Raw genomic sequence first — 22,679 nt, forward strand, 5'->3', positions numbered from 1 at the left:
AGGTTTCGCGTGATCCATCACGAAACTGGTCCTTTACTGCAATTTTCTTTAGTGAATGTTAAGTTTTCTCCCAAATTGCTTACGAAATCTGTTTGATATTACTAAAATATTATAAACTGAAAATGAATTTCAGGGGGAAAAAATCACTACCATGGGTGGGACTTGAACTCACGGCTACTGGATTGATACTCCAGGGCTCTACCAACAGCTACCAAAAGCTCATCCCCAGTCATAGATACACTATATACATCAATGGTACTCCTAGCGACTACTACCGTGAAAATATTACGTCTTAAATAGTTACTGGAATTCCAAGACATCTTGGAAATTCCACCCATGGTAGTGATTTTTCCCCCTTAATTTTATTTTAGTCATGAGTTACAATATTTTAGTTATATCAAACAAATTTCGACGATTTCGTATGCATTTTGGGCGAAAACTTAACATTCACTAAAGAAGATTGCAGCAAAGGACCAACTTTCGTGACGGATCACGCGTAAACTATAAGTGCTAGAACCAAAGTGTTAATGAATGATTTGTAGTAAATTTATTAAGGATTACTTCGTTCCTACGCGCTTTTTCCGTATCTTCAACAGTTTTGTCAGAAATCGAGAAAAATCGCATTTTCGGCACTTTAAGGGAGGGTAGAGGGGTGACGCAGAGGAGGGAGGAGTGGGGAGGGTTGATGAAAAATAACTTCGGTCTATAACGTACATATTTCAATTTAAAAAAACCTTCCATTAATTATGCCGTAATTTTAGCTAATTTCCCCCTGCTATTACACGATTTTAAATATCAGAATCAATGCCATTAACAAGGTAGCAAATAAAGAAAATAATCAATTGTCTTGCCCCTGAATACCGGTGACTTCGACATCGGGTTAGAACGTCGAATCGGGACGACTAATCATTGAAAGGAGATCTCGCTGACATCGAAATTTTACCCAAAATGCTACCATATCGTAATACCCACCACAAATCTTCAATAGAAACCCCTACTTTTTAACCCCCGACGCAAAAACGACGGGGTGTTATAAGTTTGACGTGTCTGTCTGTTTTTCTGTCTGTCTGTCTGTTTGTCTGTCTGTTTGTCTGTCTATCTGTCTGTCTGTTTGTCTGTTTGTCTGTTTGTCTGTCTGTCTGTCTGTCTGTTTGTCTGTTTGTCTGTTTGTCTGTCTGTCTGTCTGTCTGTCTGTCTGTCTGTGTGAGTGTCTGTCTGTGGCATCGTACCTCCCGAACGGATGAACCGATTTAGGTTTAGTTATCTTTGTTTGAAAGCTGAGCTAGTCGGGAGTGTTCTTAGCCATGTTTCATGAAAATCGGTCCACTATGTCGCGGTCGGGAGTTTTTGAAAAATTTTAACTTTGTGGTTTTTCAGCACAAGAAGTAGAAGCGTTCAGCGGCTCCCCTCGCTCAGACAACTACCGCCTTGAATTCGCCCGGGGTCGCTCGCCTCGCTCGCCTCGCACGCCTCGCCCGCCTCGGCTTCTATCTACACGCTCGCCTTCCAGCTCTGGCTCGGAGCTGTCGATGCGACAGCCTATTAAGATCAGGTATGTTTTGTCTCTTTCTAACTCGTAGAGGAAGCGTGAATGACTAATACACCGGTGGAGATGAAAGAGCTGGTTGATTCCTAGCCATATCATTGGTTGTAATTGAGATAATGCTATTGGTTGATAGCCTGTGGTGTGTGATCTTTATCTTAGGGCCACTTGCACCAACAAAAATGGAGGGTTAACCCACCATTTTATATGGAATTTGACAGATGACAGCCCACTAACCCTGAGTTAAGTGTTTGGTGCAAGTGGGCCTTAGTGGATAAGTTAGGTCTTGGTCTTCGGTTTGACCCCATAAGCGATATCCTTTTTCTTAAAAATCGACGCTTTATCTAGCTTTCAGCAATTTTCTGAAGACCAAGGCCTTATATCAAGGAACCATAATATAGGTATTGGATTATATAAATTTAAAATCAAAAGCTGCATACTCCTGCCCAATCCAGATCAAAATACAGTATCCGACTATAGTGCTCATTGTCTATGCTGTAAACAAAACACTATCGGGAATGTATGGATGCGATTATTCTTTTGAACTTATTGGTTAAACTTGGTTCAAATATACTGCGACTTTGTATTCTGCTATGCATGTTTAAAATACTACAAGCTTCAAGTCTGTAGTGTTTATGGTTCTGCCAGTAATCTATTATTTTCTAGTAGTTCGCTTATTGCTTATGTTCCCATATTAGTGGAAGTAATACAACTTTTCTTTCAAAAGTTTATCACAATCTACTTACTGCGCAGCTTAAAAAATACATCAACTTAAAACTTATGTTTTTCTGACTAATTAAAATTAATAGGTGTCTTTCAGTAGAATAAATCGGTACCTTAGCTACCTAAGGGTATCAGTTTTACAAATATTATTCCGTCTAAGGCACTGGTCCCACCGCGAGCTAGTAAACTATGAGCCATCGGCTATAAAAACGAACAAAAGATAATCACTCCCGTGTAAATAAAAGAGGCACGGCGATGTTTATAGTTACTCGCCCAGCGGTGAGCTATCAATATCGCCGTGTCTCTTTTATTTGCACGGGAGTGCTTATCTTTTGTTCGTTTTTATAGCCGATAGCTCATAGCTTACTAGCTCGCGGTGGGACCAGTGTCTAACCCAGTACTCTGAATTAAAACAGCGCTAATTGTTATTTAACCTAATTACAATTTAACACGCTTTTGAAGTCGCATTCCGACCTTAATACTTACTATTAATTATATTCAAGGCTTTAATGTATTATGACACGAAAACCTTACCCTGACTCTGACATTTCAAAAGCATGCAAGAAAAGTATACCTACATGGCAAATAAAAGTAACTCTGTCCTGATCTTATAGGTAATGTCACATCTATCAGCATCGATCCGCATTTTGTGTGTACGCAAAGTACGCATGATTTCAGCTTTCCGATGCGTAAGCAACTCAAATACTAACGAGTAATTTCTCATAAGGTACAAATCTCGACTGGGGGGCAAATGTAACTGGTCCATTTTTTCCATGTTTGACAATGTTTGCATTATTAAATAGAGTCCACCGGTTATACAGTCCAGTGGATACATGTTGAACTAAACATCATAGTATAATAATGGAAAAAATGGATCAATTACAATTGCCCCCCAGTCTAGATTTGTCCCGCTGTACCTTTCTTAAAATGCGGCACGATACTTTTAGATGTGACTTACGTCCTCAGGCACTGGTCCCACCGCGAGCTAGTAAACTATGAGCTATCGGCTATAAAAACGAACAAAAGATAATCACTTGCGTGTAAATAAAAGAGATACGGCGATGTTTACAGTTACTCGCCCAGCGGTGAATTATAAATATCGCAGTGTCTCTTTTATTGACGCGAGTGGTTAATTTTTGTTCGTTGTTATAGCTGATAGCTCATAGCCTACTACCTCGCGGTTGGACCAGTGCCTAAGGCTTATTTTTTGGAGTTTAACAGTATCATAAAATGAGATAACATTTAGTGCCAAAATAATAAATATTAAAAATAGATAGATATTTATTATAAATAGATAGATAGGTATTTAGTGAATAAATCGTGAGAAAATCTATTAATTAATAAAATGAAGATATTAACTTGGAATTTGTCCCAAGGTGGTGACGCGACGGCATGTAGCAAATTAACCTAACTCGCCAGGTGAGTGCTTGTAATGCTTACTGTTGTACATATACCTTATATAAAACATAGCTTATAACGGTGCTTTTACACGGTCAACAAAATTGTATTGCCAGCGATTCACATACCATTGTCGCGTTTGCGCCATAGGTATTTGGTGCGTATTAAACAAACGCGGCAATTGTATGTGAATTGCTGGCAATTGTATTGCCCGTGTAACAGCACCTTAAGGACAAAGAATAACAAGGCTTACTTGGACGAAAATGCTTGGAACGCTTTTTTAATACATTTGCGTTTGAACTTATAACCCTTTATCGCAATAAAAAATCAAAATGGATTTTAGAATATGTGCAAACAAAGTCTGGGACTTTGGAGATAAGATTAATAAGAAAGTAGACATAGTACGAGTATCTCTAAAGAGGAAGAGTGACTTTTTTTATTGGGGGACACCTTACACATATCGACCTAGCCCCAAGCTAGGCAAAGCTTGTACTTATGGGTGCTAGGCGATGATATAGGTACTTACTTATATAGATAAATACATAGTTATATACGTAGAAAACATCCATGACCCAGGAATAAATGTTTGTGCTCACCACACAAATAAATTCGAACCCGGGACCATGGCTTAGCCGGCTTTAAGGTCCCATTTTTCAGTTTTTCGCTTTAGTCTCAAAAAAAACTATACATATAATAGCAAAGAGATGACTAATGAAGTAATAAAAGCAATTTTTCTAGTTAGGAAGTCAAAACCTGTGTTCCAAGCATTTCCCCCTTGCTAGTCTCATATGCCCTACATATACCATTGCCGCGTTTGCTCCACAGTTAGTTGGTGTGTATCGAACGAACGGGGCAATGGTATGTGAATTGCTGGCAATTGTGTTGCCCGTGTTTTCACTGTTTGAGCAACCCGCGAGGCTTGGCTTGTACTCTCTTTCGGACCTTATTGATTCTTGTATGTTTCTTTTGACTGTACTTAAGATATTGCCTACTTTTGCGAATCCCCGCTTTTAAAATTCCCGGTTTGGTTTTATATTAATAACTGATATTTTTTATTTATGACAATAACGGGAACAAAGTTTTTTTTAATATAATTTTGAAGAAGATTAATTATACTAAAAATAACGAACAAATTTGTACTAAGTAAATAATATAACTTGTCTTATCAAATTGTTATTCATAACACATAATATTTGTGCGAATTTATCTTACACCTTCATAACTTTATAATAATGTACTTACTAACCCGTTCTCTGCCCATTTTAGTGACACAAAAGAAGAAGCAGAACCAGCGATAGTGCCAACACTACGACCGGGTCCAACGCGCGCAACCTTCGCAATCCGTTGAAGATGGGCAGGACTAAAAAAAATTGAAATTCAACACAGCGTCACACAATCTGTGGCCTGTTTTACCACAGTGGCAATTGCCGCCTGTTGAACAAGGAAATATTGATGCCGAGTATGTATATACGACGGAAATAGCCATAGAATCGTCAGTGTCAATGTCACTGTTATAAACCTAGGTTGAAGATAATGCATTGTATTAGATGACCTGTTAGAATAATAAAAAGGTCGGAAAGTTTGCAAAATTGTGAGATACCTACTATAAAATATTGATTTTTCTATGACAATAATGTAATAAACTTCTAAAACTTCATAATTTTCTGAGAGTCATCAACATTTTCACAAATATAAACTTGTCTGGTATTATACACAATATGGCAGGAAAAGCTAACATTTTTCTATATCAAGAACACCCCCAAGTATTTATTTTCCCTAGGTAACATCAAAACATAACCACAACCCCCCCTTTTAAAGGCGTCAATAAAGTGAACGACGGGACATTTATTTAAGGTGTGTACCAGTCACTTAACTGACCGTAGGTAGGCCTTAATACCTTTACAATAAAGTCTACAAATCGTCAACTTGGTAAAATACCACAGTGATTTGGGTCAAACACACCCAGGTTTAGCTACGAATTTGGGCTCCGCAAACACCTTAATGGCATATAACTATCAAAAGAATGAATCTCATTTTCATTTACAATCGAATTCACACTTTAAAAACATCGTATAAAGTTGATTTTAAAAATATAACGGGTTGAGATATGACTGTTGCAAAATTATGTGTTTTGTTGAAATAGTTTTTGACATTCTTGAATTATTATTGATTGTGGTTTTGTCTTGCGGCTAGTTGGGTTAAAACTATTGTGGGTTCTGACCCTGACGAAAGACGATAGCAAAAATAATTTAAAAGCCGTATTAGCCATCACGATACAAAAGAGAAGAAAAAAGTAAGAAAGAAAAAAGGAAGTGACGATAAATTAAAACTGTTTTAAATCGACACGAGTTACGACTTTCCTTTGCGCACGTGTACCTATCGTACGACTTTTTCAGTATATGGCCCTCTGTTTCAAGTCACTTTGCGCACTAGTGTAGGGAAAAGCACTGTACTGAAAAGGTTCTTTAAGCACTGCATCACAGATGTCATATATACCATAGATCAAGCAAACGTATCTAATTAGCGTGTCAAATGAACTCAGTGAAATCCACTGAGTTGTCCGTCTTTACTCGCAGCTTGCAGCTTTCGGGCGTCAATTTTTGTAAGTTGAAGTCAACCAAAACATAAAAAATGCCTCGTTACGTGATATTCAATTGCAACAACACAAAAATTATGAACAATCAAGAGCCTGAGACATATTTAAAATTACAGGCAAGAATCAACTTCAGTACAAAATTTGACACGCTCGGCCCCTATACAAATATATGAATTTGTTTCTTCTATCTAAATTAATTTCTGTGCACTGCATGGTCCCCCGCGAGCTAGTAAGCTATGAGCTATCGGCTATAAAAACGAACAAAAGATAAGCATCCCCGTGCAAATAAAACAGACACGGCGATTTTGATAGCTCACTGGGAGTGATTATCTTTTTTTCGTTTTTATAGCCGATAGCTCATAGCTTACTAGCTCGCGGTGAGACCAGTGCCTTAAAGTATTGAGTTGTAATTGTCTTCTAAAAATATGACTTTTTTTGCAAAATGTCTTCCATCGTAAGCGAATAATAAAGCTTTAATACTGTATAAAATATAATAACTTAATCTAGAGTTAATTTTAAGATCTGGTGCTAATATTTACATTTACCTTCATTAATATTAGTTTTCTTTGTAATTATTTAAATTTTTATTATAACATGTATAATATTAATGTTAATTCAATAAAATCTAATATTGTCTCTTGTCAAAGTCGTCCAAATTCGGTTATAATAATAAAAAAAAAATATCACGCCATCCAAAATTAAAATTTATTTTTTAAACACGCTATCGAACGTAACAATAGACTACTTAGAATATCAACATCAACAGAATACAAGTCCCATTAGTTCTCAAGTGATATTTTAAAGTGTAGTGTTTTAGTATGGCAACGCGCTTAACATTTAGTCTACACTTCTACGAATAGGTATACATAATATAACAAATGTCTCTATTCGCGGCTAACCTTTAACGCTCGATCAATCATAATACTGTGTAACCACCCCTTATACATCTTACTTTTAAAACCTCGTATACTGACGTCAAAAGAAAGTAGACTTGTTCTTATAAGTAGTAAGGGTTGCTATTGAACTACTGTAACGTGTTGAAGAATGACCTGAAAGACTATTAAATATGTAAACTAAACAAAACTTTAAATGTGACGTTGTCTGGGTAAAGAGACCTTATTGTCGATGCCGCTTACGTTCCGCGGCGTCGTAATTGTACACGAACATCGCTCATAATGGCGTAAGCGCCATCGACAATAACCTTTACCCAGATAATGTCACAATTGTCAGGGCAGAGAGACGTCGAAATCAAATTCTAACTTTTTAAAGAACTATTTCTTAGATATGGCAAAAAACTAAGCTTTTCTTAAATATGTGAGTGCTAAAAATATGCCAGTGATTCAAAAATATTTGATTATTTGCATGGCCGCTTAAAAAAATGGTAAAAGTAGGTGGCAAGCCTGTCATGTAACACCATTATAACCTGCCTGAAACTGTAATAAATCGCTCTAATAGCAACCCATTAATTAAAGTAAAACATGGTAAGAACCACCCGTCATAATAATATATTACACGGCAAAATAAGGAGTGCCTGAATTGGGTTAGCTCGGCCGCTAGATCGATGCCTGGTCAGGGAAAAAAGGAGTAAGCATGCAGCGGCATAAGTAATAGATGAATAAGAAATACCTGTTATAGGTTTATTATATCTGCATCTGCATAACTATACCGCGTCGCGAGCTCACAGCAGAAGTACTCGTAGGCGTGATCGTTTACTGATTCCAAAATGTAAACTCGCCAAATCTCGGAGGTATTTCAGTGTCATTGGGGCCAAATTATATATGACTCAATTCCACCCGAAATATTAGAAGTACAGAGCGATAAACTGTTCGCAAACAAACTTAAATCTTTTTTGACAAACCTCGCGACTAGACGAATTTGTTGATAGTAGTCGATGACCTAAAACTAGCATATTAGTATCTACCTACTTATTTATGTAAAATACCAATAGTAATAATAAATGCCTAATTTAAACTTAATTAAAATTAGATAAGTTAAATAAGAATATTGACATGTAAAAGATATTATTTTATAAATAAATAAATGAATGAATGAAATGAATGAATATACAGGAAAACGTGCATTCCCATTCCAGAAATCAACGCAACATTTGGTAGAAAATCCTTTCACTATTTATCTTGCCTAGAGACACTATTCTTACATGCTTGTGAGGCTTGGCAGATATTATTTATATATAATACTAGCTTTTGTCCGCGTCTTCGCTCGCGTTAGGAAAAGACAAAAGTAGCCTACTATGTCACTCAGACTCTCCATCCCTTCCACTATTTCCACTTAAAAAATCACGTCAATTCGTCGCTTCGTTTTGCCGTAAAAGACGAACAAACAAACAGACACACACACTTTCCCAATTATAATATTAGTATGGATTAAATTTGTTGATCAAACATATAAAGTTATGACAAGTGACAATATTAGACACATTATTTTCTAACCTACATATAAAGGAATAGAACTATGGATGATTTTATGGTGCTTTCACACATCAGTGTTATAAAATGTTATACAACGAAAATCACCTGTGTGTGGACGCACCATTATAGTTCAAAGTTTTGTAATTGTAATAATGTAATGTAATGTTTTAAAAAATTACATGATACTAGAGTTTCTCAAAGCATAATTATTTAATACACCAATGGAATATACAATTTAAAATTATACATACCCCATAGGTATAAGGTAGGTACAGCGGGGCAAATTTCGACTGGGGGGCCATTGTAACTGATCCATTTTTTCCATTATTACACTATGATGTTGTGTTCCATATTTATTCACTGAACACGCCTACCATAATATAACCGGTGGACACCCTATTTAATGATGCAAACATTGTAAAACATGAAAAAATTGAACCAGTTACATTTGCCTCCCAGTCGAGGTTTGCCCCGCTTTACCTTATTACCCTTATTTAATGTAATTCATATGACATAAAATAATACGGTGCAATATACAAATACAGTAATAAATGTATGTTAGATCATGAAATAAATATTACATGTATAATTCAAAGAATCGCTCAATTTACATAATATAATTATACAATTGCATATAAATAAGCGAATACGTATATTTAGTAAGTATTTACATTATTTTTTAAGCTGCCCTAGAATGCCATTTTATTCGAAAAAGTTATATTTTAAAAGAATTGTTTCTATGAAACTGGCATTGTATCTACTTTTGTATTTTTTTGTGAAATAAATACTGTAATTTTATGGCATATTATATTATGAAAATTCGTAATAACTTACCGATCGCAGTGTGTTATATTCTAATGAAGTAGGTATATATAATATTTACCCTTTAGGTATATAAATACTAATATATACTCACATAATATAAGTTTGTATATAATTGAATAAATTGTAACGGCGACGGTGCATGCATATTGTACATATGTAGTTAAGAATTAAGAATGTACCTAGGTACCTACTTAATGGAAGAAATAAACTTTTGTATTTAAAATTGATTTTTATTTTAAAAAAAACGAATTTCCTTAGTTAATTTTTTCCCTTCAATTTTTTTTTATTTTGTATTGTTTTAACAATTAAATGATTTAATTATTATATTTTTCAACGTCTTAAATTTTACCTAAGTAGGAAAAGGACCAATAATAAGTAAATTATTTTCGAACTTGTGGATCATATACTGTGTCAAACAAGTCTGTCAGTAAATAAGAACAAAGAAAACTATATGCGGACTTCCGGTTGGGACGCCATCTTAGCGGTTTCGTGTCGTGAATAATTTATATTTCTTTTACTCATTAATGTTGTTTAAAGTGTAATATTGATAGCTTATTATGCAGTAAACTAATGGTGTAGTGAGAAGCTGATGAAGAATTGTTCTCGAAACGCGTTTAGCCTCTTTTTTGTCGTAAACGGCCGGTAGTCCACGTGCTCTTGTAAAATCTAGCTATCAATTTACAAGTGCTAAGTCACCGTACAATGTCGTACTTACTGTACAAAAATTACTAATATTAGCTCATATCACCTTGACACTGGCGAAATAGTCCCAATGGACTGAAGCCATTTAATTTTAAAAACTGAACTGAACTGAAAACTATATGCATCCTTTTCTCTAGCACCCTAAGATACCTATAGTTTTCTTTGTTCTTATTTACTGACAGACTTGTTTGACAGAGTTTAGTTGAGCGTTTTTTATTATTTTTTCCATTTTTATGAAATGTGATATTTTTGATATATTTTATGTTATTTCTACTCAGAATCACTACCTTTTTCAATCCTAGTAGGTAAAAAAATCGTCTCATAAGATTTTTCTTTTTTGTTACCATTTTTCATATATGTGTTTTTATTGGGTTACAAAAGAGGAATGTAAAAAAAATGTATAGACATTCTGGGACACTTTTTGATTGATTCTGAGTACAATTTACCTAAAATTCCCTAAATATATAAAATAAAAAACCAGCCAAGTGCGAGTCGGACTCGCCCACCGAGGGTTCCGTACAAACTTTCTTTCAAACTACCTAGTAAAAATAATCTCATATTTTCATATAACTCTAATGACTTGACTAAAAGACAAAAGTATAGGCACTAATGAGTATTATAGTGTATAGCACCATCTCCCGGTCAATTTGCTAACTAATTTGCGCGACCTGGTTTTTCAGGGATAATTCTTTATAATGTTAACCGATTTAAACAGTTTTTACTTTATTGGACAGAAGATGGTTTACGTAACATCTCGTATTAATTTGAAGTACGATATACATCCGCAAGGGTGGGTAAATTGAAAGTAAAAATCTGAAAAGTTTTTTGTGAATTAAAAAAAAGTATTCAAAATACAAACACGATTATATTTTTCCTGTAATATATAGCATAAAACCAATGTTTACTAAAATTTTCATAATTTTTCGTTGGTAAACTTCGGAGATAAGGGGGGGGGGGGACGGTATTTTTTTTTACATTTTCCTTCAAAATTCTTTTTTTTTTTTTCCACAACAAAAAAATTATAAAAAATAGCTTATTTACGTTTAATTTGAGCTCTTTCCAACGATACCCCACTTGCCCTAGTAACTTGAAATTTACAGTTTGCCCCCCTTTCATTTTGGCCATTTTCTACAATTAAAATTAATATATTTAAAAAAATTATACTTTCTATTTGTAGAGGTTTACAATGTTCACAACTATTCCAAATTTCAAGTTGATAGCATTAGTAGTTCTCGAGATATTTAGGAATGTGACAGACGGACAGACAGACGGACAGAGTCGCACCATAAGGGTTCCTGTTGTACCTTTTTGGTACGGAACCCTAAAGAGAAGAAACGCTCAGTTGCAGTATTAGACTACTTATAGTTGGGTAGTTTTACGGTTTTAAAAATATTCATATTTTCTGAAAACTCGGAAACATTAAAGTGTCACTTCGACATTCCACTCAGTCATTTGCATAAGACATTCTTTCTTTCGAAAGAGTAGAATTATAAAAGCTGTACAAACCTCGTTTGGAACCCATTAGGCACTATCATTACCTTCGACCATTAAGAAACACCGGGCAGTGCCCTAAAATAATAAATATTAATACAAAAATACGATCCAATTCATCAACATAACGTACAACGAAACCTGTGTACTTCGAAAGTCATATAAAGGTGGTACAAAAGCTTCAATGTACGCTTATCAAGAACATTTCCGTTAGAAAACTACTTCAGGCATGCGCAAAAGACATTAAGTTGAATGCTTTTGGAGGGAATTCAGTTTCAGTGGCGATTTTAACCCGACTATACACCTCAGCGTTGAAAGTTTTCGCAATTCCGTTGATAAATTGAATGAAAAAATCTATAAAAGTACTTTCAAGTGATTGTGGCAGTGAAGTTAAAAAAACAATATACCACAGACTAACAAAGAAAAATAACTGTGAACTTTTTAAAAATCGAAATACCACAGACTAGAAACTAAAGGTCATCGCTGTGAACTTTAAAAACACCACAGACTAAAAAACTTGAGCGCGCTTTTTCCACCGTGGCATTTGACGAAGCGCCTATCAGCAGCGGGCCCTGCTTGCTGCAATCTACCAGTTCCCGTCAGTGCTTAGCATGTGCACACAAAGCTAAGCTACGGTCTGGGACCGCCCCGGAGTTAAAGTTAGATGCTAGTACCCTTGTTCCTAAGATAAAGGAGGCAGAGAGTGTAGAAAAGGAGATAAAGGAGGTTAAAGAGACTTGGAGGGATTGGGAGGCGGTTGAGACGGGTTGTCAAACGGATCCGGCTGTGTTGGAGGTGCGGTCGGAACCGTTGAGGAAGATGGCGGCCAAGCCGGATAGCGCGGTTCAGGAGGCGCTCGAGGACCGGGACCCGAATAACTTGAACACGCATGTGCAGGTAAGATACTTATTGAAATATGTTTTATGAAATGACAAAATAGGTTTGGTTTGTTTTGAATTAAATATCACATTGTTGGAATGTAGGGGAGGTAGGAAGAAAACGTAATTTAAAGGCATAATATTATAGACTATCAAGAAAATCTAGTCACTAAAAAAAGGCGGAAATTTTGAAAAATATAGGATGGTCCCATAGAAAATTTTTTAGCGACAAGATTTACTTGATCGTCTATAACAATCTTATACGAATATTTAAAATGACAATCTTAAAGCAGTTCTTGAACTAGATGCTCCTAAAATAAAGGAGTCAGAGAGTGTAGAAAAGGAGGTTAAAGAGACGTGGACTGATTGGGAGGGTGTCGAGACGGGTTGTCAGACGGATTCGGCTGTGTTGGAGGTGCGGTCGGAACCGTTGAGGAAGATGGCGGCCAAGCCGGATAGCGCGGTGCAGGAGGCGCTGGAGGACCGGGACCCGAATAACTTGAACACGCATGTGCAGGTAAGATACTTATTGAAATATGTTTTATGAAATGACAAAATAGGTTTGGTTTGTTTTGAATTAAATATCACATTGTTGGAATGTAGGGGAGGTAGGAAGAATACGTAATTTAAAGGCATAATATTATAGACTATCAAGAAAATCTATTCACTAAAAAAAGGCGGAAATTTTGAAAAATATAGGATGGTCCCATAGAAAATTTTTTAGCGACATGATTTACTTGATCGTCTATAACAATCTTATACGAATATTTAAAATGACAATCTGGGACTGCACCAGTTCTTAAACTAGATGCTCCTAAAATAAAGGAGTCAGAGAGTGTAGAAAAGGAGGTTAAAGAGACGTGGACGGATTGGGAGGGTGTCGAGACGGGTTGTCAGACGGATTCGGCTGTGTTGGAGGTGCGGTCGGAACCGTTGAGGGAGATGGCGGCCAAGCCGGATAGCGCGGTGCAGGAGGCGCTGGAGGACCGGGACCCGAATAACTTGAACACGCATGTGGTCTATTTGTATGGCCAACCAAGGCTCCAGGGGGAGGGGGAGGGGTTATGACCCACATGACCCCCCCCCTGGATCCGCACATGGAATAAATATAATAGTTCAATTATCTACTTATCCATAAATATCTACGTAGTAGTAATTAATTGGTTTTCAACTGAAATAACATCCACACAACAAATAAAACGCTTAAAACACTTTTCTCAGTAAAACGCTGACGTCACTAACAACTTAATACCACCCTGTCAAGCCATACAATTAATAACCTACGTACAAACATTTCAGAGCACGTGTGAATTCTTGAAAACCCTTTCATATGAATTATTTAATATTATGTTAATAAAGCTCTCGAAATAGATTTGAGTGAAAAGTGGTGTTTGTAAAAAGGGAGCCAAGTTTATTTGGTTGATGCGATCGATTTTTCTTATCTTAACCAACAGATTACGTTCATCACCAAGGGTTCTGTAAGATAAAAGATCTTAAAAGAAGTTGTTATAAACATTTTTATCCGGGCTGAAACTAGGCAAATTAAAGGATGTAGTTCTTTAAAGCATAGCAACGTTCTGCACTACGATAATTGCTGTGGATTATGTCTCATCTAATGTTGATAAATGTTGTTGCAGTGACAACGTGATATCCGTATACTCCGTATGAATCCTAAAGAACTATTTCATTGGCCCTTCGTTAAGTCGGAAAAATGCAAAATTTCTAAAGTATTTTATTATAATAAGTAGCTAGGAGCCTACCTAGGAGCATTATGTATTAAAAAGATAATAAATATAAATATTTTCATTAATTCTATAACTACTTGTATTTTAGGTACAAAAGGTGACACATTTCATGAAAAGTTCACCCAACTTGGCTATCCCACTCCTATTTTCGTACGGAAATGAATTTGCATGTCCCTTCAACAAGCTGTTAGCAAAGGTCAGGACAGAAAGGTCGCGAAGCTACATTATGCGTGTTTTTATAGCTTTCAAGCTATTTTGGACAATTGTCTAAGAATGGTAAGAATTTCAAGGTATTATATATAGCGTATTAGAACCTTTTGCCTTAGTCTGTTTTCACATTATCCGATTCGATATCGGATGTCGGAAGGATTTCAATGTAAAAAATCCAAGATGAGGCCTGTAATGTATGGGATATCGGTCCTGCATCCGATATCGTATCGGATAATGTGAAAACCTGCATCTGCGTGAAAGAATGATGATGATCATTGATAAAAATATTGTAGTCTGTGCGAAAAGAAGTTGTAGAATGCATCGAGTTCCATATAATATATCACACGACTTTTCTCTGTCCTCAAATTATATAAACTTTATATATATGACTTTTTCCGGTCCTCAAATTTTCTCCATACTTACTAAAAATATGAATCGTGTTAAGTAGTGTTAGCTAATCCGAAGTCCCATCTAAAATCAAACGTGTAAGGTAAACGTCCCAATGGATGACACTGACCCAATGTATGACTATTTCACAGTTTATTTAAAAAAAATAAGAAAACGGTTAACGGTATAAACAAAATACAGGACTTAATCGATCGTCAGCGTTATCTTTGAATTTTGTTCTGAATTTGTGAATGACAAGTTTAGTAATTTTTATTCTGTGGGGTAGTTTTTGCAAGGAGGTGCATCGAGCTGGTTGTGCGTCGTAATTTTTACTAAATCTGTTAAGAAACTGTATTTGAAAAGTGGAAATAAAAACCAGGATTTTGAAGTTACAGGTAAAACATCATTATAAACTGTTAGATGATACATTAAACAATTGATTTAGTAAATTGAAAGTAGCTTATTTTCCTTACTTCAGTATTTTAAAGACATGTCATTCACTGGAACAAATTTTTAGATTTTACTAGTGTATGACACCCGTGTCATTCATTAGCACAAAATGTCATTTCACAAGTTTTTGTTTTGACGATAAAGTAAGGAAGTAAAACATACGTTTAATATACCCTGTAAAAATCAGTGTTCTATCGATCACGTGAGTAGTGTCTGACATGGGTGTCATACACTGTTTTACTATGGATATAGAGTTAATGACAGGTACGTATTTACATTTCATTCATTAGGTCTAAAGTATAGTGTCATACACTGGTTACAGATATAGATAAATAAAAGTAAAAATGCCTCCAAAATCTAAAAATATAGTTCAGATGACGTATTAAAGGCGTTAGACGAAGTATCGAGAGGGAGGGCTGTTGCTTACAGCAGCTAATAATTACGGAATTCCCGTAACAAATATGCAGATTGGAATTAAATTTAGTCAACAAAATGATTTTATGTCATTTTTAGGGTTCCGTAGTCAACTAGGAACCCTTATAGTTTCGCCATGTCTGTCTGTCCGTCCGTCCGTCCGTCCGTCCGCGGATAATCTCAGTAACCGTAAGCACTAGAAAGCTGAAATTTGGTACCAATATGTATATCAATCACGCCAACAAAGTGCAAAAATAATAATCCCCCCCTACATGTAAAGTGGGGGCTGATATTTTTTTTCATTCCAACCCCAACGTGTGATATATTGTTGGATAGGTATTTAAAATAAAAATGAATAAGTAAGGGTTTACTAAGATCGTTTTTTGATAATATTAATATTTTCGGAAATAATCGCTCCTAAAGAAAAAAAGTGCGTCCCCCCCCCCCTCTAACTTTTGAACCATACGACCGGTCTGGCGCAGTCGGTAGTGACCCTGCCTGCTACGCCGCGGTCCCGGGTTCGAATCCCGGTAAGGGCATTTATTTGTGTGATGAGCACAGATATTTGTTCCTGAGTCATGGATGTTTTCTATGTATATAAGTATTTATATATTATATATATCGTTGTCTGAGTACCCACAACACAAGCCTTCTTGAGCTTACCGTGGGCCTCAGTCAATCTGTGTAAGAATGTCCTATATATTTATTTATTTATTTATTTTTATTTTATATCTTTAAAAAATATGAAAAAAATCACAAAAGTAGAACTTTATAAAGATTTTCTAGGAAAATTGTTTTTCACCACACCAACTGGTAAAGGCTTTCTTTGCTATCCAAAAACAGATAGCAAAATTGCATTTTATCCACAAGGGGGCAAAGTAATTTCATACAAATTTTAACTCCATGTCTTAATCTGGCTGCTAGATTTTACCTATTAATGATGATTTTGAATCATAAATATTGAATAAATTGATGGATTTGATTTATTTTGATGTTTTATAGTCAGTATTTTGTTCGTGTTGGTGTGGTGAAAAATTTTGTGTTTCACTCGGTGGCAAAGTTTGTTTAACCTTCGTGCCTTGATACCCTCGCAACGCTCAAGATTCCACTTTTTGAACCACTCGCTACGCTCGCGGTTCAATATTGGAATCTTTCGCTTGCTCAGGTATCAATATTGGCACGTGCGGTTAAACAACTACTTTGCCCCCTTGTAAAACAAATAACTATTGAACTTGATAGGTTCAGTAGTTTTTGAGAAAAATACGGAAAACTACGGAACCCTACACTGAGCGTGGCCCGACACGCTCTTGGCCGGTTTTTTAACATGAAGTGCTCGCGGTTGGATCAGGGATATAATTTTACTAAGTGGCAGTACAATCCGTAATGACTGACCTAGATTTTAGTTGACGGTTACAAGCATGTTAACCCTAAACCAGTGGTGTGCAAAGTACGGCCCGCGGGCTATGTCCGGCCCGCGAAAGAATAGGCTACTAGACTCATATCTAATCCGGCACAAGAAATGATTGTCTTCTGTAATAGTTGACATAAGAAACCAATATTTAATGATTTTGGGTATTAAATGTTTTTTTTTTTTATAAGTCTTACAGCTATCTTTACAGTTTCCCAATGCGATAGTGTACGATGAGTACTTATTTTGAATTTAAAAATGCGTGTATTTTTTTTTTTTTTTTTGGCCACCAAATAGGCTGTCGGCCGTGTAGTGACGTCATAGAATTCATGTCAAATCAATCACTGACATAATGATCTTTATGCTTCGTACTTAAATTGTCAGAAAGTGTTGTTTTCGCACGGAATGACTTCATTCACAGAAAATATAGATGGCATGGCCGATGTTGTTTTTGCCTGATTACGTAAAAGTGTTCTTTAAAAATATTTTTTGCAGTTTTTAAGTCATAATAAAATATAGTGATTTTTTTTTTCGGTTAATTGGACAGTAAGTAATAATACAAGACAAACTTTAAAAAAGGGTCAAGTAGCCTATTGCATCTGGCCCGCCACCGGTCCTTCAAAATAGTAGGTGATATTGATATCGCAAGCTCTGTATTAAAAATGCATCTTTAATGTAAATCTGGCCCGCCTCTAAAATTTCTTCACCCCCAATGAAAAGAGTTAGCCCACCACTGCCCTAGTCTAAGGACCCTATTCTTTCGTAGGGTCCCAGGTTTTCGGCACTTTTATCGTAATATACGAGTACATACATACTAGTCTGTTCGGAAAGAGAAGAGTCGTGGAATATACCTACCCCATACATTTCAGTCTCTTCTCTTTCCGAACAGACTCTTTTACAAAATAACCAAAGTAATTCCTTCCAAGAAAGTATTGAGGTGGTTGCCCTAAGTACTTTGCTCTTTAATAAGCAGTATTTTCCCTTCAACTTGACTGTAAAAGAACTCGGCCGCATTAACAACCCTAATTACTGGCACGCAAAAATGAAGAATGATTAAGAAATAAAATAAAACGAAACAACAGACGGTCAAAGACATATGTAACTCCGTATAGACAGCTACAGTCTAAGAAAAAAACGTACCTCAGAACCATATAGAAAAAGGTTCGATGGCCTAGATGGCGTTGCACCTTTGGGGGACGCTCAGCTAGATGACGCTAATATTAATATTTGACATTTTAACACATATCAAGCTAAGAATACGGGACAAATTGTCAAAACTGAGGTTTTAAGCTTGTGTCGAGAGATGGAAATTTATGCACTGTGATTACATATTCTATAATAACCTTCTGTCTCCGCCTTTCCAAAGGACTGTCCTAGGCTCAAATTCCCCAATTCCAAGTAAGTTGCATAACAACCACAGTAAAATTGACATGTTTTGCGTTCCTTTACATAAACTTAAACGTCAGCTTCATGAAATAGTAGTTCGTAATTAATTTCCGATGTTAAACATTTTTAATTTCCAAGCTGTGTTTACCTCCATTTTATTGTACACTTAGTTCTTAGTTGTATAACTGTATAATTTATGTATGCATCAGTGTAACAGTTACTGGTAAACCAATAAAATAAAATAAAATAAAAGTATTATACTTGATCCTCTTTGAGACGGTCAAAGGTTCAGTTCAGTTCGATGACAACGATTCAGCAATTGTTACGGATCGTACGGTCGACGAAATTTTTAAGTTTCGGGTGTGCAGACTTGTAGCTAGGCCCAAACTCGAAACTGAACAAAGAGCTTATGAAATGAAATTCAATGGAATGCCAGTAATTTTTTTGTTTTCACTAAGCCCAATTTCTAGTCAACGCCAAATGACCGGCTCAAGTAGAATAGGGACTTCGTACTTATTTGAAATTGAGTAGGTATACCTACTTGACGTACGATACGATTACTCACCACCAAAACACTTTAATAACTTGGTAAATACTTACTTTGCATTTGGGGAAAATATACTAATTTTGAAATATTGCTGCAAAGTCAATTTAACGAACGAATTACGATAAGTAAATCACGCCTTTCTAAGGACGAAAGCTCAGGTAAGAAGTGCTCTGGACAAGGCCCCTATTTCCAAAACTCCCACACCTCTGTACCCTGTCAAGGGCTGAAAAGACGTATCATTGATTCATTTTCAATCAGTCTGGTTTCAATCGTAACAAGTATGTCATTGTCAAAGAATATTTGATAGCTTTTCAAGGTGCCTCGGTATGAAATACCATTGTCCTTTGTCAATGAAAAGCATGGACTCGCTATTTCCGTACGTGTCAAGGACGCTATTTTAATTTTATTTCTGTATTTCTTGTTTGCATGTTTTCATATGTGTAATGAGTTTCTTATTCATATTCATACGAGTGTAATAATATTGCTGGCAGGAAAATCTACGAGTTTATGTGAATGCTATTTGGTCTGAAAACTGCACCAGCATACTTCGTTAACTAAACGAAATTCTTTTAGTTGTGAGTATTTTTCAATCAAAAATATGTATGCAAAGGGATTAGTAAAATTTCCACCTCCAAATCACATTATAATGTAAATGTATAAACTATAATTGTATATGAGATATTTTAAAGCACACATTTTTGCGATGAGCCGAATTCCGTGACCAATAATACCAATAATACAATGTGTCCCACATTCGATAACCAAAAGTCAACGGCCTTTCTTCACGTGCCGTGTAAAGCTCGCGTGACCTCATGAAATTATGGCATTTTTACAATGGGTCATCCATGTGGAAGAGTTCGATACACCGGCTAACCCTATAGCTATTTATTTACCTAATGTACGGTCAGTCTAGTTAGTTGGATAAAGATAATCGTTAGGTTCGTTTTTGGTCTGTTTAATCTTCTTGTCATGATCACAAACTTTGTGCACGGAAGACTCGGAAGCGTCCGTTTAGGGTGACTCGCTCTAGTCACGTTAGAAGGGTTCTGAACCGGGTGGAGTTACTGGAGATAAACTTAATGAAAATCTTATAATTATGTCTTCTCTAATCTTACAAGATTTAAGTAAACTGTAATATCCATTTCTCCACAGATAGTATGGGACGACATAATCGGCGAGCCAGAAGGGGCCCGCAGCCCAGAATGCGCGTGGAGGCTGAGCAACGCCTGTTTCAAACATACTAGGAACTGGTGCTACACGATACTGGCTGTCCTTATAGCACCGCCATGTGCTCTAATATTGGGATGCGGCTTTGCCTGCCTTGCCTTTGAGGTAATGATTTCATGTCTTTCAATTTATTTAGCTATCTTTTGTCTCCTTTCCCTTCTGAATGCACGATTCAGCAATGCGTGCTTCAAAATTACGCAGGCTGTGCTAATAGCGCCACCGAGTGCACTGAAACTGGGATGCGGATGCGCCTGTTTGGCTTTTGAGGTACCTGAGTCTTCCTTTCTTTTCCGTAACATGAGGGTTCGGGGTCATCGAGACCAAATTTGCTCGACATGAGAGACGGTCGCATGATATGGCTTCAGCGTCTGATCGTCTTTGATATCTTATATACCTCACTAAAAATAGTGAGCTTTCCATAATTCCTATTAGGTATTGAATTTAACAGAAAGATGACGACTAAATTAGAAGACATGTATCAAGGCATATACTGTATGGTCAAGGCATATACTGACGTACACATTTTTCTTTTCCAGCAAATCTGGTGCACGGGTCCATGCCTCCGCTGCGTCAAGATCTACTTCGCGTCATTCCGTACCATCGTGCAATCCTGCATGGCAGCTACCGTGGTACCAACTTGTGAGGCCATCGGACATATTTGTCGGCATATTCGGGTTAACTTCAGGAAAGAGGCACCCGAAGAAAAGGATATGCTGGTTGTGTAACTCTTAAGACTTAATATTGTGACGTTCCAAGGTTTCAATGATCTATAGCTATTCGCATAAGGACCCGTCTATTTGGAAAACCTCATATTTGAAAAAGGCTAGGGTAGAACTCCCATCTGCCTGCCTAAGACATACGTACTTATGTAGATCTACTTTTTCTTTACAAACGATTTTTTTGAGGCAACAACTGCAACTACTTCATGCAATCCTGCATGGCCGCTACCGTGGTACCAACTTGTGAGGCCATCGGACATATTTGTCGGCATATCCGGGTTAACTTTAGAAAAGAGGCACCGGAAGAAAAGGACATGCTTGTCATTTACTTAACTTTAAACTTTACAATGGTGAATCTAAAGTAGTTATTTAAGTTCCATATAATGCCATTCTGTCTGTCTATTCGTGTCCCATACCAAACGTAAGAATAAACTTGTATGTTTATTTGGTAGCATAAGTATGTATATGTCTCATATTAACTTTAGATTTAAGGTCAGTAGGGTTATTTGCGTCTGGTAGGGTAAATGCGTCTTGTGAAGATATCTTCTAAACGGAACATTTACTCCTCTAGACGCAAATGCTCTTACAATATAATATTCCGGACGTGCCTTTAAGAAATATAGGAACTACGCATTATGATTATTTATTAAATGAATACTCATGTTTAAGCAAATTCAAACTTGTGTCTTCACTGTTTCGATATTGTAGATACTGGAGCATCATACTCGTAGGTACTCGTTTAAGGGACCGTCCCCACTCAAGAGACGCATGTCCTGAGGCGCGGAACGGACGTCCGCGCCACGCCGTCTGAATGTAATTTAAAAAACGTCTCCTCAGTACATTTTGTATAGGAAGGACGCCCAAGGGACGCGCAAGAGACGTCTCTTGGCGCGCTCCAGACGGCGCGGCCATTCCGCACCTAAAGACATGCGTCTCTTGTGTGGCATCCCCACACCCCTAAGAAAGAACTTAGGTGAAGGTAGGTATTTTTATAGTTAGGTGCATATAATTAATTATGAATATGAATTGTATTTATTTGGACATAGTTAAAAATCTTGTTAAGGGTATCTAATTATCAAATTTTCTTATAACATTAAATCAGTAGTTTTATTATATGGTACAATACATTGTGGTATTTTATCGATCGATTTGATTGCTCCTACTCATCTCCTACTAACGCAGTGTCTTGCGTGGGCGACGGTCGCGCGACCGTCGCCGTCGCGTCTCATACTTCCATATCGATAAGGTTTGATTTCGTATGCGTCGCATCGCCGTCGCGCGACCATCGCGCGACCGTCGCCCACGCAAGCCACGGCGTAATAATCTATGTAATGTATTATATATTGTAAAATTGGCATGCGACTTCCAAAAGTTGCTTGCCAATTATCTATTACAAAATCTGTACAGCCCTTAACCATCCTCAACTTAAAAAGAATTCAATATGTCAGTTCAAGTAGCTATTTGGGCTATCTAATCTGACAGCTGATAAGGTCCTTCACCCCGTATAAAGGGTAAAACGGCGGCAAAACACGCGATTCTTTAATATGGATTTTTTAATTACCCTTGTGACGCTGTGATTCAACACCAACAGCTACAGCTGT

The 22,679-nt window shown here is 36.6% G+C and overlaps 2 protein-coding genes across 6 annotated transcripts in view; both read left to right on the forward strand.

Moving 5' to 3' along the window:
* The window catches only part of LOC125225829, a 248,626-nt gene extending 242,741 nt beyond the window's left edge, over positions 1-5,885 (forward strand). For 2 of the 3 annotated variants that reach the window (XM_048129686.1, XM_048129687.1), the window contains exons 20-21: positions 1,378-1,552; positions 4,931-5,885. In XM_048129686.1, the coding sequence (XP_047985643.1) occupies positions 1,378-1,552; positions 4,931-5,012 (257 nt within the window). In that variant the 3' untranslated portion in view covers positions 5,013-5,885. Of the gene's footprint in view, positions 1-1,377; positions 1,553-3,642; positions 3,686-4,930 lie in introns of all 3 variants that reach the window. The other variant, XM_048129688.1, reaches the window with a different exon arrangement.
* Positions 5,886-12,035: 6,150 nt separating this feature from the next.
* On the forward strand, positions 12,036-22,184 carry LOC125225711 (caveolin-3-like). Of its 3 annotated transcripts, none has more exons than XM_048129545.1 (3): positions 12,036-12,604; positions 20,285-20,464; positions 20,896-22,184. In XM_048129545.1, the coding sequence occupies exons 1-3, from the start codon at positions 12,527-12,529 to the stop codon at positions 21,082-21,084; spliced, it is 447 nt and encodes a 148-aa protein (XP_047985502.1). In that variant the 5' UTR covers positions 12,036-12,526; the 3' UTR covers positions 21,085-22,184. The 3 variants fall into 3 exon arrangements, with proteins under 3 accessions (XP_047985502.1, XP_047985500.1, XP_047985501.1); XM_048129543.1 differs by lacking the exon at positions 12,036-12,604 and adding an exon at positions 13,024-13,102; XM_048129544.1 differs by lacking the exon at positions 12,036-12,604 and adding an exon at positions 13,484-13,602 and having other exon boundaries at positions 20,282-20,464.
* The last annotated feature ends 495 nt before the right edge of the window (positions 22,185-22,679 follow it).

This window comes from Leguminivora glycinivorella, chromosome 4 (assembly GCF_023078275.1).
Source record: "Leguminivora glycinivorella isolate SPB_JAAS2020 chromosome 4, LegGlyc_1.1, whole genome shotgun sequence".
NCBI lineage: Eukaryota > Metazoa > Arthropoda > Insecta > Lepidoptera > Tortricidae > Leguminivora > Leguminivora glycinivorella.

Excerpts from the sequence above, each read along its gene's own strand:
- LOC125225711 (XM_048129545.1), top strand. The coding sequence starts at position 12,527 with ATGGCGGCCAAGCCGGATAGCGCGGTTCAGGAGGCGCTCGAGGACCGG. Across the intron at positions 12,605-20,284 it reads ACTTGAACACGCATGTGCAG|ATAGTATGGGACGACATAAT; the intron begins GTAAGATACTTA and ends ATTTCTCCACAG. Across the intron at positions 20,465-20,895 it reads TTGCCTGCCTTGCCTTTGAG|CAAATCTGGTGCACGGGTCC; the intron begins GTAATGATTTCA and ends TTTCTTTTCCAG.